The sequence below is a fragment of the Heptranchias perlo genome, chromosome 12, assembly GCF_035084215.1.
Source record: "Heptranchias perlo isolate sHepPer1 chromosome 12, sHepPer1.hap1, whole genome shotgun sequence".
Classification (NCBI taxonomy): domain Eukaryota; kingdom Metazoa; phylum Chordata; class Chondrichthyes; order Hexanchiformes; family Hexanchidae; genus Heptranchias; species Heptranchias perlo.
This window is the reverse complement of record NC_090336.1, coordinates 28,402,772-28,416,258: the sequence shown is the minus strand read 5'-3', so window position 1 is coordinate 28,416,258 and position 13,487 is coordinate 28,402,772. Positions and strand designations below refer to the sequence as shown.

The 13,487-nt window shown below is 41.4% G+C and overlaps 1 protein-coding gene and 1 long non-coding RNA gene across 2 annotated transcripts in view; one reads left to right on the top strand and one right to left on the bottom strand.

Annotated features, from left to right (window-relative positions):
• Window positions 1–13,487, top strand: part of otog (otogelin) — a 256,145-nt gene that overhangs the window by 64,062 nt on the left and 178,596 nt on the right. Inside the window, exon 20 of the mRNA XM_067993585.1 lies at window positions 1,847–2,012. Coding sequence (XP_067849686.1) covers window positions 1,847–2,012 — 166 coding nt within the window. The remainder of the gene's footprint in view (window positions 1–1,846; window positions 2,013–13,487) is intronic.
• On the bottom strand, window positions 4,063–6,255 carry LOC137327697 (uncharacterized). The gene is made up of 3 exons (XR_010964522.1): window positions 6,193–6,255; window positions 5,288–5,430; window positions 4,063–4,269 (listed from the first exon to the last, which is right to left on the bottom strand). It is a non-coding gene; the product is annotated as an uncharacterized lncRNA (long non-coding RNA).

Here is a 13,487-nt window from a genome sequence, read left to right as displayed (position 1 = left end):
TTTGAAGGTTTTTTGCCGCGTGCAGCAAGACCTGGACAACATTCAGGTTTGGGCTGATAAATGGCAAGTAACATTCGGGCCACACAAGTGGCAGGCAATGACCATCTCCAACAAGACAGAGTCTAACCACCTCCCCTTGACATTCAACGGCATTACCATCACCGAATCCCCCACCATCAACATCCTGGGGGTCACCATTGACCAGAAGCTTAACTGGACCAGCCATATAAATACTGTGGCTACAAGAGCAGGTCTGAGGCTGGGTATTGTGCGGAGAGTGACTCACCTCCTGATTCCCCAAAGCCTTTCCACCATCTACAAGGCACAAGTCAGGAGTGTGATGGAATACTCTCCACTTGCCTGGATGAGTGCAGCTCCAATAACACTCAAGAAACACGACACCATCCAGGACAAAGCAGCCTGCTTGATTGGCACTCAATCCACCATCTTAAACATTCACTCCCTCCACCATCACTGCACCATGGCTGCAGTGTGTACCATCTACAAGATGCACTGCAGCAACTCGCCAAGGCTTCTTCAACAGCATCTCCCAAACCCGCGACCTCTACCACTTAGAAGGACAAGGGCAGCAGGCGCAAGGGAACAACACCACCTGTACTTACTAGTAGATCTCATATTGCTCATGGAAAGACAGATGCTACACTGTTTAGAAAATGTAATGGACACATTTCAAACCTATAACATACGAGTGAAAATTCAGTGGAAGCAGTCTGGTAAACAGAGAAATGTCATACAAATTAATTAAGCATTAATCCACTAATATCGACAACACTAATTTCTATCTGAATTTCTAGCAGTGTTATTTCATTCAATAAATTTAAATTTGTATTAATTGTGCAAGTCTGTTTTTCCCTTCCCTCAAGAAAAATTGACAACCAGAAGACTCCAGATAAGTAATGTGCAATGACATCACTGCGAGATTACAGGAACTTAATCTCTAGCAGGCTACTAGGAAACTACACCTCTGTGCAAATTATATTTACTTATGAACTACAAAAATATTGCAGAAATAAATGTGGTAAAATCACGCATGGTCTTGTTTTTGGAAAATCAGCACAGAATGGCGTTGCAGTGCAACAACAGTGGACAGTTATTTTTCCATTGGTAAAGTATTTTCAAAACTTAACTTCAGCAACTGATCCAAATATGAAGAGAGGATGTGTTGGGTTCCATAATTTTGAAAGTCCTAATTATGAAGCCATATTCCAAATAAGTGTTTAAAAGTTTGAGACCAGTGTTGGTAACACATTTATCTGGATGACTTTAAGGGACCAATTTGTGAAGTTTGTTGTTTCTCTTGCATATCTTTTGCAAATCTAATACTTTCAACAATTTGTAACAAAACTGGAAATTTTGTACAAGGTATTGACATGGGTGAGGTAAGATTGTGGCAAAAATGTTACATGTTGTGACAATCTTAACTTACCAGTGTAGAAATCAATAATGTCAAAAATAATTTTAAAACGGACTAACAGGACTACCAAACATCCCAAAGGTAAGAGTGGGAGTGCTTTCTCCAGCAAAGGAAGTGGTTTGCCACATTTCCTACAATGACAAATAGTTGTTCCAGCACTTGGGGTTTGATTGCATTGAACGAGTTTTGTGGAACTCCACGCCCAACTCAGATCAAGTTTTAAGCTTGATGCAACAAAATCGCTTATGTCCTGAGAATTTTCTCAGTCACAAAATAAAATCAAGTATTTCAAATCACCAAGTAATATTACACCTGTTCTCTTTTGTTTGCTTATTCAAAGCAGGTAATTCTGTTTCAACTGAAGGAAAATAATTACCCATCATATTATTAACCATTTTCCTAATTCTACAGATGCTCAATGTGGTCCTCGCCAAATATACTTTAACTGCAGTGATCCTCTGAGTGGCTCTGAGGCAAGTGTAGGAGCAGGGTGTAGAGAGACCTGTGAAAATCTACTCTTAAATATTTCATGCCCTGAATCCATGCCATGTCTGTCGGGATGTGTTTGCCCATCTGGGTAAGTGACCATTACTTCAGCTATATTGGATAAATGATGCATGCCAAAGATATATAGTTAAACTGGAAGGCCAAAGACTACGTTAATTATGTTACAATAATTTTGTCGATGACTGGTGGCTAAAATGTGTGAACCACAGCCAGCAAGACCAAAGTTATAATGCAGTGTGACTGCCAGGAGAGAGCTTTGCACATGAATACTTACACACATGTCCAGGGTTCCGTTTCCCTGATAGCAATTTTTTAATATTCGGAATTCTTGCTGGCAGCACTCTCTCATAAAATTAAAACGATAAATTTCTAAGATGCCAATTCAATACACTGGCTGAGTACTTTTTAAAGCAAACTTCATAGTGCAGTGGTGTGTACTCCATCTGGTGTGAAGCTCACATAGTGAGATGGCCTCCTGGAGGGTAGTCTTGCAACTTGACTTATGTTTGTCATTATTGGACTATGATGCTGCTTTGGTTTTCTGATCTTCTGTTTTCCTGATCTAGTGCTGATAATCAATAGACATTGAAAGAGTTGCTGTGTTTGCTGGTGTCTGTTGTATCACAGTTACAATCAAAATAATCTAACAGATTACATCTCTGAAATTATTATTTGCAAATGTAAACAATTACTGGAGTGCATTTCTATTATAGTAACACTGTACTATTATTGATGTTCGAGTCATATTACAATTGATTATTGCAGAGGGAGGAGCCGTCAGTGAAATACAGTAGATTATAATAGTAGGCTTAGATTCTATGGGGTAAATTTTAACCAGGAGCCGGGAAGAGGGTGGGGGAGGGTTGTGGAATTCCTGACAGAAAACCCGGAAGTACGGGTTTCCCGGACGTCCTTATGATTTTGACGATTCTGATAGGTTGGCTGTCAGTCGGATCCAGGAAGTGGATGCTAGTAGGGGGTGGGGGTCGGTCATCGGGGGGGATTGGGGGTCATCGGGTTCGGTCGTCGGGGGTCGGGAGTCATCAGAGGTAGTGTTAGGAGTCATTGGGGGATGGTCACCGGGGGTCGGACGTCGGGGGGTTGGGAGTCATCGGGGGATCGGGAGTCATCGGGGGATCGGGAGTCATCGGAGGTCAGTCGTCCGGGAGCGGGCAGGGGTCATTTGGGGTTGGGAGTCATTGGAAAATGGTCATCGGGGTCGATCATTGGGGGGAGTTCAGGAGTCATTGGGGGTTCGGAGATCGTGGAGGGTGGATCAGAGATCATGGGGGTCACTGCAAGTAGACTTGTTGGGCATGGGGGAAGGACTACTCCTCCTCCTGGCCCATAAACAGTGCGATGAAGGCACTTACCTGCTGTTTTGGGCCTTCTCACCTCCTCTCACGTGGCATGAAGCAGAAGGCCCAGGAATCCCGGTCCCCAGGAGTTAAAAATAAAAATGCTGTAAAAATGGAGGCCCACAGCCTCCTTGAAAGCTTTCACAGTCTGACCTGCCTCCTAAGAGCGGGTTGGTAGCCCGCCGCTCGTCCGCCTCCGTTAAAACCGGAAGTGGGCGGGCTGGAGGCGAGTTGGGGTCGGGTTTCGGTTTTTTACAATTTTTACCTTCCCACCCACCTCCAACGCACCCATTCGTGGGGTTAAAATTTAGGCCTATGACTCTACCTAAGTACCAGCACAGTGCTGGTCCTTAAATGAGGACTTGATATACCACGCAAGCCCACATAAATAGCCCTAAAGAACTCAATTAAAGGTGCACAACATTTAAATTGTGCAACTGATATACCTGCAGGTATGATGACTCATTCTGACAGTCAAATCAAGCAATAAATATTTGTATTTCCCAAGTTACCTCTTTTTAAACACTATTAAATCTATTTTTATAATACTATTTTAAGGTTTTCCTTTTCTCTCCCTCTTTGCTGGTGTCTTGTGTAAAAAAAACAAGTGGAAATCTGAGAAGTGACTATATCAAATGACTAGCTCCCACAGCATTGGCCTCTGCGCTAAATCAATTACCATGGATTCCATTCTTTTCATCTGTTAAAATCTTGTTCCACACCATCCCAAGAAAACTCTGGATACAGTTGAAATAAAGTGCAATCAAATTTATTAGCCCAGAAGTGAATTTTGTATGTGGCTAGTATTTTTAACCCACTGCAGCCTCAATTTGTTCTCCTGCTGCTCCTTGTTGGTGTTTGATTCCACAGCCACCAATTGTTCTTGAGGTGCTGATGCATGCATTGAGGCAACCGAGTTGGCCTTTACTGGCACTCAACACACGGTCCTCAGGGAAGTGATCCAAAATGCTTGATAGGAGAAAACGGACAAGTTAAAAAGGGTAATTTTATGGCTCGGCTCCATCACAAGCAGAAAATTCCACAAACCTAGATATAGGGTCAGCAGAAGGGCACCTTATTTGCATAGGTCAGACATGCTCAAGTACCACTTCAGGCACCTCTCTGGCACTTGCCTTTCCATGCCTGCCCGAAACTCCAGCACCCGCCTGGGTGTTTGGGGGTCCAGTCTTGCGTGGCCTGGACCCCACCAGCCAGATTCAAATATGCCCTTCTGGAGGCCAGTGCTCTTGCTGAGTCCTGATTTTGGGAGTCCCAATCATGGACTGCCCTTTGGCCTTTGCCTTGTAAGATGTGGATGGAATTTCTGTCCCTTACAAGGTATTGAGGAAAATGCTGGAAATGGCAGGGACCCAGCCCAATTGGGTTTATATCATTTCTCTGAGATTTCGATGGATCTTCTGCTGAAGTTATGGCAGACTATCGAGAGAACCCCTGGAGACATTAATGGCATTAGTGTTTAATGATGGACTCATCAATATCATCTTGAAAGAATGTTGTTAGTTTCAGTACATCATACATTCACACCTGTAACCTTTATGTTAAATTATTACTGGAGACAGATCATTCACCTGCTAAGCTTTTATAGTCACTCAAGAACTTGTATCTAGAAAGTATTGCTAATCATTGCTGAGTTGGCAGTTATGGTACAAGGTATGTGTCAGTGATTGCTTAAAAATCTTGTAGTTGTCTGTCCCTACTTTTTAATTAGAGTAACAAAATACATGTTATAAAATGCTGGGTCAAAGCTCTTGGAGAGAACCAGGGATTTAGAATGACGTAGATGTGGATCATAATTTACCTTTTTGAAGTAGCAAATTGCGGAAAGGATATACAGTAAGGGCACTGGTTTGTTTCCAATCAGTAAGCTAGGTGACATTTCTGGACCCGACACCAGTTAACAAAGTCCGTGAAGGTCAACAGTTATGTAGTCAGGGTTAGTGTAACAAACTGTGACATGGTCTCGTACCTTTGGCAAATCTGATACCTTTCCTGCTGGCACTGTGCATGAAGGAAGAAATATAATAGACTCGCGAGGTTTATTTTCTCCCGGAGGTCAGTCTATTATTTTCAAATTCTCCTGGTTTAACCTATTTGCTTCATGACTGTCACCTTGAACAAACCCAATACAATATTGTGAGCGTAACACAAATAGGCTTGTCACGAGATAAAAAAGGGAATTTCCTTCATAAAAACAGACAATAATGAATCAGTTTCCTTGGCAATATAAACCAAGCCTAAGAGGAATATTCTATTACAAATTTTAGACTGTAAGATGATTATTACATTCGGCCAGAAATTGCTCGTAAAATAACAGTGAGCCTAACAGCGCTCACCGTTGTTAATGGGCAAATCGAAGAGCAAGTTCCAGCGACCGCACACGCACAGTCAAACACGGAAATCCAGAACTTGCTCTTCCTGAATCATCGGTGATCTGAAAGCTCTGCGGATTGACAGCTTGCTGGCTGGCTCTCCAGTGAAATCAATGGAGGAGTGTGAACTTGCTGCTGGAATGCAGTAAGTACACACTAAAATACACTGAAAGAGTTAGGGCTGCTTTGAACTGGTGCTAGGAGCCTGTGCTGCCGCCATGTTAATCTCGCGTATTATTAATGAAGCCAGAATTCAGCTGGAAGGAGCTTTGTAGCTGTCCAAGAGTCATTTACAATGTCTGAGAGCTGGGTATCAGATTTTTCAAATGTGGAGTCTTATTCCTCCCGATTTTAATAGTTTTTGGACATTTAAATTTTTTTTTTAAAAATTAAAATTTTTATTTTTTTACTTTTTCTTTCTGTCTCTTTTATCTGAGTCTTTTAAATCTTACCCTATCTTTATTTTGCTTTCTCTATCCAATGTTCCAGTACATTTACTAACCTTATCTGGCAGTTCCTGGTTCTTAGTTAGTGCAATTTGTGAATGAATGAGCAATCACTTCCTGGTTCTCACAGCTTCAAGCTGATTGGTGGGGGTGACATAGCGATGCTTTCCTCCTGCCACTGCTCAGGGAAGCCTGGGAACGACCGCTACACTTCTTGCAGTTCTCAATCAAAGCAAATTGATGCCCAGAAGACCGTGAAAAGTTTGTGGGTGAGTTAGTTACTTGCCAGCGGCGGGTGACATGTGTTCACCGCTCAGTGCAATTTCCAGGCCAATGTTTTGGGAGCAAATCTGAAGTATGATTCAGCAGAGTTGAGCTATGGCAACAGTTTGATTTGTAACAAGGTGTGGAGTTCTTCACATTATTATGCCATTTTCTATGCTGAACTACTTCAGTGGCATCACTGCGCTCAATGAGCTGCTAATAAAGTATATACTTAGTGCTATGTTTCAGCTACTGAATTATTGACTGTTGTGTATTATCAGAATCAGGAAAAAGTGCTGTTTTCTATGCCAACATTCTGTACAAAATATGTGTCACATTTAACTTAGGTTATACAATTACTATTCATGGTAACATTAGTTGGATAATAGTTCCATGGCTCATGTTACTAGGCTCTAATGTGCTGCAAGTGGTTTTGCAACTGCATTCTTGAGATTAACACATAATTAGAGTCTTGTGAGCAGTGATACCTCCAACATTAATGTGAGCATTTATTGATAGATCAACTGAGTACCATTCAATTGAATATTATTAATAATGTCTGTGGTGACAAAACAATCCTGAAGTGCACTGTGGCATCCAACTAACTGAACTTTTAGACTGCTCACAGATGAAGAGAAATTCACGCATCCCTCGGCGATTTTGTATGTTTTCAACTCATGCACAATATCGTGTTCAGATATCGATACTCAAATGCCATGAGTAGCTTTATTACTGTAATATTAAACCTAAATTACTGAAATAAACATTAAAAATGTTAACACTTCAATTACGTTCTTCTAAAGAAAGAAAGACTTGCATTTATACAGCACCTTTCATGGCCTCTGGACATCCCAGAGCAATTTACAGCGAATGAAGTACTTTTTTGAAGTACAGTCACTGTTGTAATGGAGGAAACGCGGCAGCCAACTTGCGCACAGCAAGGTCCCACAAACAGCAATGTGATAATGATCACATAATCTGTTTTAAGTGATGTTGGTCAAGGGATAAATATTCGCCAGGGCCCTGGGAAGAACTCCCCTGCTCTTCTTCAAAATATGGGATCTTTTAGCCTGAGAGGGCAGATGGGGGTCTCGGTTTAACGTCTCATTTGAAAGACGGCACACTCTGACAGTGCGGCACTCCCTTAGTACTGCACTGGAGTATCAGCCCACATTATGTGCTCAATTATCTGGAGTGGGACTTGAACCCACAACCTTCTGACTCAGAGGCAAGAGTGCTACAACCGAGCCACAGCTGACAGTATGGCTGACTTCTGTTCTTTTTACCTCCATTCAATTATCTGCCTTATTTTTATTCAGTTGACTTTAATTTTGCTTTTTTGTCATACCTAATCATTTTATAACTTTTCTTGTTTTCTTATCCTCGTTTCTCTTCCTCCTCCTGAATCCTATCAGCCATTTTGGAAGTGGGAGTAACTTCTAACATTGAGTGAAAAGTTACTTTAAAGACCATTTTTTTCAACCAATTTAAAGTCTAGAATTTCAAGATTAACATGAGAGGCAATGTGTGAACCTTTGATGTGTTTTTAAATGTCAAACCAGAAAGAAGCACTGTAGGCCCTGAGACCCTACAGTAAATTCACCTGTGGCATTGAAAGGTATTAAAACAATGTAGCATGAGGTAGGAGTTGCACCATTTTCTGTTTTCCCTTTCTTAATCTGTTACCTCCATTGCTTAAATCTTCCAACTGGGAAAGTCTTTAATGTCTCATGAACCGCTTGAACATAGTAGAATACAATTTATTTGATAGGAACATAGGAACAGGAATAGGCCATTCAGCCCCTCGTGCCTGCTCCGCTATTTGATAAGATCATGGCTAATCTGTGATCTAACTCCATATACCTGCCTTTGGCCCATATCCCTTAATACCTTTGGTTGCCAAAAAGCTGTCTATCTCAGATTTAAATTTAGCAATTGAGCTAGTATCAATTGCCGTTTGCGGAAGAGAGTTCCAAACTTCCACCACCCTTTGTGTGTAGAAATGTTTTCTAATCTCGCTCCTGAAAGGTCTGGCTCTAATTTTTAAACTCTGCCCCCTACTCCTAAAATCCCCAACCAGCGGAAATAGTTTCTCTCTATCCACCCTATCTGTTCCCCTTAATATCTTATAAACTTCGATCAGATCACTCCTTAACCTTCGAAACTCTAGAGAATACAACCCCAATTTGTGTAATCTCTCCTCGTAACTTAACCCTTGAAGTCCGGGTATCATTCTAGTAAACCTACGCTGCACTCCCTCCAAGGCCAATATGTCCTTCCGAAGGTGCGGTGCCCAGAACTGCTCACAGTACTCCAGGTGCGGTCTAACCAGGGTTTTGTATAGCTGCAGCATAACTTCTGCCCCTTTGTACTCCAGTCCTCTAGAAAAAAAGGCCAGCATTCCATTAGCCTTCTTGATTATTTTCTGCACCTGTTCATGACACTTCAATGATCTATGTACCTGAACCCCTAAGTCCCTTTGGACATCCACTGTTTTTAACTTTTTACCATTTAGAAAGTGCCCTGTTCTATCCTTTTTTGATCCAAAATGGATGACCTCACATTTGTCTCCATTGAATTCCATTTGCCACAGTTTTGCCCATTCACCTAATCGATCAATATCGCTTTGTAATTTTATGTTTTCATCTACACTGCTTACAATGCCACCAATATTTGTGTCATCGGCAAACTTAGATGTGAGACTTTCTATGCCTTCATCTAAGTCGTTAATAAATATTGTGAATAATTGAGGCCCCAAGACAGATCCCTGCGGGATTCCACTAGTCACATCCTGCCAATGTAAGTACCTACCCATTATCCCTACTCTCTGTCGCCTTTCGCTCAGCCAACTTCCTAACCAAGTCCGTACTTTTCCCTCAATTCCATGGGCTTCTATCTTAGCCAACAGTCTCTTATGTGGGACCTTATCAAATGCCTTCTGGAAGTCGATATAAATAACATCCAGTGACATTCCCCTGCCCACTACTTTAGTCACCTCTTCAAAAAATTTTTATATAGTTTGAAATAGTATTTTAAAAATGCTGAGACTACCATCTACCATACATCAGCAATCAGTTAATAAAGTACTCGCTGATTACTTGATACTTCTGTGATGATTAGGGACAAGACAGGGGGCAACAATTCAAATCTGGCAGTTTCTTAGCCTATTTCTGAATGTAATTTAATTTCATATGTTGTTGATGGGCCAAACGGCCTTACTCGTTCCGTGCTGAAAGGGAATGCTTTATGATGCAAAAGAGATATCGGATATATGCACAGCACTCCCTGACATTCCCAGGGTGTAAAATATTAATTGTCTAAATGGTGTTACATGCAAGGTTATTCTTATGATCTATACAGCTGAATTTTCTTGTACATTAGTACCGTCACACATTCTTATATGTTCTATGTTCATAGATTTCATTAATGAGAATTAAAAGGACTCCCTACTAAAGTGTGCTCTCTGGTTGTGTATCACTGTATCAGTTGTTGTATATTATAAACTAGAAATGAGGGGTGGATAACCGAAAGGTGTACAAAAGATGAAAAGGCAAAAATAAGAAAGCAATGGAAATAATGCAAGTAGGGACAGGAGTCTAAAATGTCAAGAAAAGTTAATTCGACAGGAAAATGTAGGCAAGAGAATAAATTGAAAGATAAAATAAAGTGTGCTTACACTAATGCAAGGTATTTAAAGAATAAAATGGGGTCAGAAGCATTGGGCAATCAGGTGAAAATTAATATCAGAGGAGTAACGGAAATGTATTTGAAAAATGAGCATGATTGGCGAATTAACTTGCACAGTTTCACATAGAATCATAGAAAATAGGAGCAAGAGTAACTCACCACCCTGTTCCCACCTTTTCCCCATATCCCTTGATCTCTTTAACATTAAGAAATATATCTATCTCCTTCTTGAATACATCTTATGACTTGGCCTCCATTGCCTTCTGTGGTAGAGAATTCCACAGGTTCACCACCCTCTGAGTGAAGAAATTTCTCCTCATCTCGGTTCTTAATGGCATACCCCGTATCCTGAGACTGTGACCACTGGTTCTGGACTCCCCATCCATCGGGAACATCCTCCCTGCATCTAGTCCTGTTAGAATTTTATATGCTTCGATGAGATCACCTCTAATTCTTCCAAACTCTGGTGAATATAGGCCTGGTCGACCCAATCTCTCCTCATACATCAGACCTGCCATCCCAGGAATCAGTCTGGTAAACCTTTGTTGCACTCCCTCCATGGCAAGGACATCCTTCTTTAGATAAGGAGATCAAAACTGCACACAATACTCCAGATGTGATCTCACCAAGGCCTTGTACAACTGCAGTAAGACATCCCTGTTCCTGTACTCAAATCCTCTTGCAATGAAGGCCAACATACCATTCACCTTCCTAACTGCTTGCTGCACCTGAATGCTCGCTTTCAGCGACTGGTGTACAAGGACACCCAGGTCTCATTGCGCCTCCCCTTTTCCCAGTCTATCACCATTCAGATAATAATCTGCCTTTCTGTTTTTACAACCAAAGCGGATAACCTCACAGTTATCCACATTATACTGCATCTGCCATGTTCTTGCCCACTCACCCAACTTGTCTGAATCACAATGGAGCCTCCTTGCATCCTCCTCACAGCTTACATTCCACCCCAGCTTTGTGTCGTCTGCAAACTTGAAAATGTTACATTTAGTTCCCTCATCCAAATCATTGATATATATTGCGACTAGCTGGGGCCCACGCACTGATCCCTGTGGTACCCTACTAGTCACTGCCTGCCACCTGGAAAAAGACCCGTTTATTCCTACTCTCTGTTTCCTGTCTGTCAACCAATTCTCAATCCATGCCAGTATATTCCCCCCAATCCCATGTGCTTTAATTTTGCACACTAACCTCTTGTGTGGGAACTTATCAAAAGCCTTCTGAAAATCCAAGTACACCACATCCACTGGTTCTCCCCTATCTATTCTACTAGTTACCTCCTCAAAAAACTCCAGTAGATTTGTTAAGCATGATTTCCCTTTCATAAACCCATGCTGACTTTGTCCAATCCCGTTAATGCCTTCCAAGTGTTCTGTTATCACATCCTTTATAATAGACTCTCGCATTTTCCCCACTACTGATGTTAGGCTAACTGGCCAGTAATTCCCTGTTTTTTCTCTCCCTCCTTTTTGAAATAGTGGGGTTACATTTGCCACCCTCCAATCTGTAGGAACTGTTCCAGAGTCTATAGAATTTTGGAAGATGATCACCAACGCATCCATTATTTCCAGGGCCACTTCCTTTAGTACTCTGGAATGTGGATTATCAGGCCCTGGGTATTTGTCAGCCTTTAGCCCCATTAATTTCCCTAGCACTACTTTTTTACTAATACTGATTTCTTTCAGTTCCTCCCTCTCGCGAGACCCTTGGTTCCCTAACATTTCTGGGAGGTTATTTGTGTCCTCCTTTGTGAAGACAGAACCAAAGTATGTGTTTAATTGTTCTGCCATTTCTTTGTTCCCCATTATAATTTCCCCCATTTCTGACTGTAAGGGACCTACATTTGTCTTCACTAATCTTTTTCTCTTGACATATTTATTGAAGCTTTTACAGTCAGTTTTTATGTTCCCAGCTAGTTTACTCTCATACTCTATTTTTCCCCTCTTAATCAATCTCTTTGTCCTCCTTTGCTGAATTCTAAACTGCTACCAATCCTCAGGCTTGCCGCTTTTTCTGGCAATTTTATATGTCTCCTCTTTGGATCTAATACTATCCCTAATTTCTTTGTAAGCCACGGTTGAGCCATCTTTCCTGTTTTATTTTTGCGCCAGACAGGAATGAATAATTGTTGTAATTCCTGCACACATTCTTTAAATATTAGCCATTGCCTATCCACCGTCATCCCTTTTAGTAAAGTTCCCCAATCTATCCTAGCCAACTCACACCTCATGCATTCGTAATTTCCTTTATTTAGATTCGGTACCCTAGTTTCGGATTCAACTACTTCACTCTCCATCTTAATGAGGAATTCTATCATGTTATGGTCGCTCTTCCCTAAGGGACCCCGCACAACAAGATTGTTAATTAATCCTTTCTCATTGCACAATACCCAGTCTAGGATCGCCTGTTCTCTAGTTGGTTCCTCAACGTATTGGTCTAGAAATCCATCACGTACACACTCCAGGAATTCCTCCCCCACAGTATTATTGCTAATTTGGTTTGACCAATCTATATGTAAATTAAAGTCACCCATGATTATAGTTGTACCCTTCTTGCATGCATCTCTAATTTCCTGTTTAATGCCTTCCCCTACATCTCCACTACTGTTTGGGGGCCTATAGACAACCCCCACCAACGTTTTCTGCCCCTTGGTGTTTCTTAGCTCCACCCATACAGATTCCACATCGTGATTTTCCGAGCCAATATCCTTCCTTACTATTGCATTGATTTCCTCTTTTTCTAACAACGCTACCCCACTTCCTTTCCCTTTTTGCCTGTCCTTCCTAAATATTGAATACCCCTGGATGTTCAGTTCCCATCCTTGGTCACCCTGCAGCCATGTCTCTGCAATCGCAACTATATCATACCCGTTAATATCTATCTGCGCTGTTAATTCATCTACCTTATTTTGAATGCTCCGCACATTAAGACACAATGCCTTTAGACTTGTCTTTCTAAGATTGCTAGTTATCTTAGTATTATTTTGCACTATGGCCCTATTTGTTTTTTGCCCTTGTTTTCTCTGCCTTCCACTATTGCTTCCTCCCTTTCTGTCTTTTGTTTTTATCCTTGTTTTCCCCTCCCCTGTCTCCCTGCTCAGGTTCCCATCCCCCTGCCATTCTAGTTTAAACTTTATATTTTAGAAAAAAGTAGAGAAGGCAGGGCAAGAAGTGGATTAACATTATTCGTCAAGGAGGGATTAAATATAATTGAGAAAAAAGTGTGAGAAGTGGGACTGAATCTCTTTGGATGAAATTGAAAGCCAGCAAAGGGAAAACACTAGTGATGGGAGTATGCTGCAGGCCTAGATAATCAAGAGGAGCTAAATCCAATGCTCTGGGAATCAACAAGACGGATGAGTATTAGTTCTGGGGTAGTGATCATG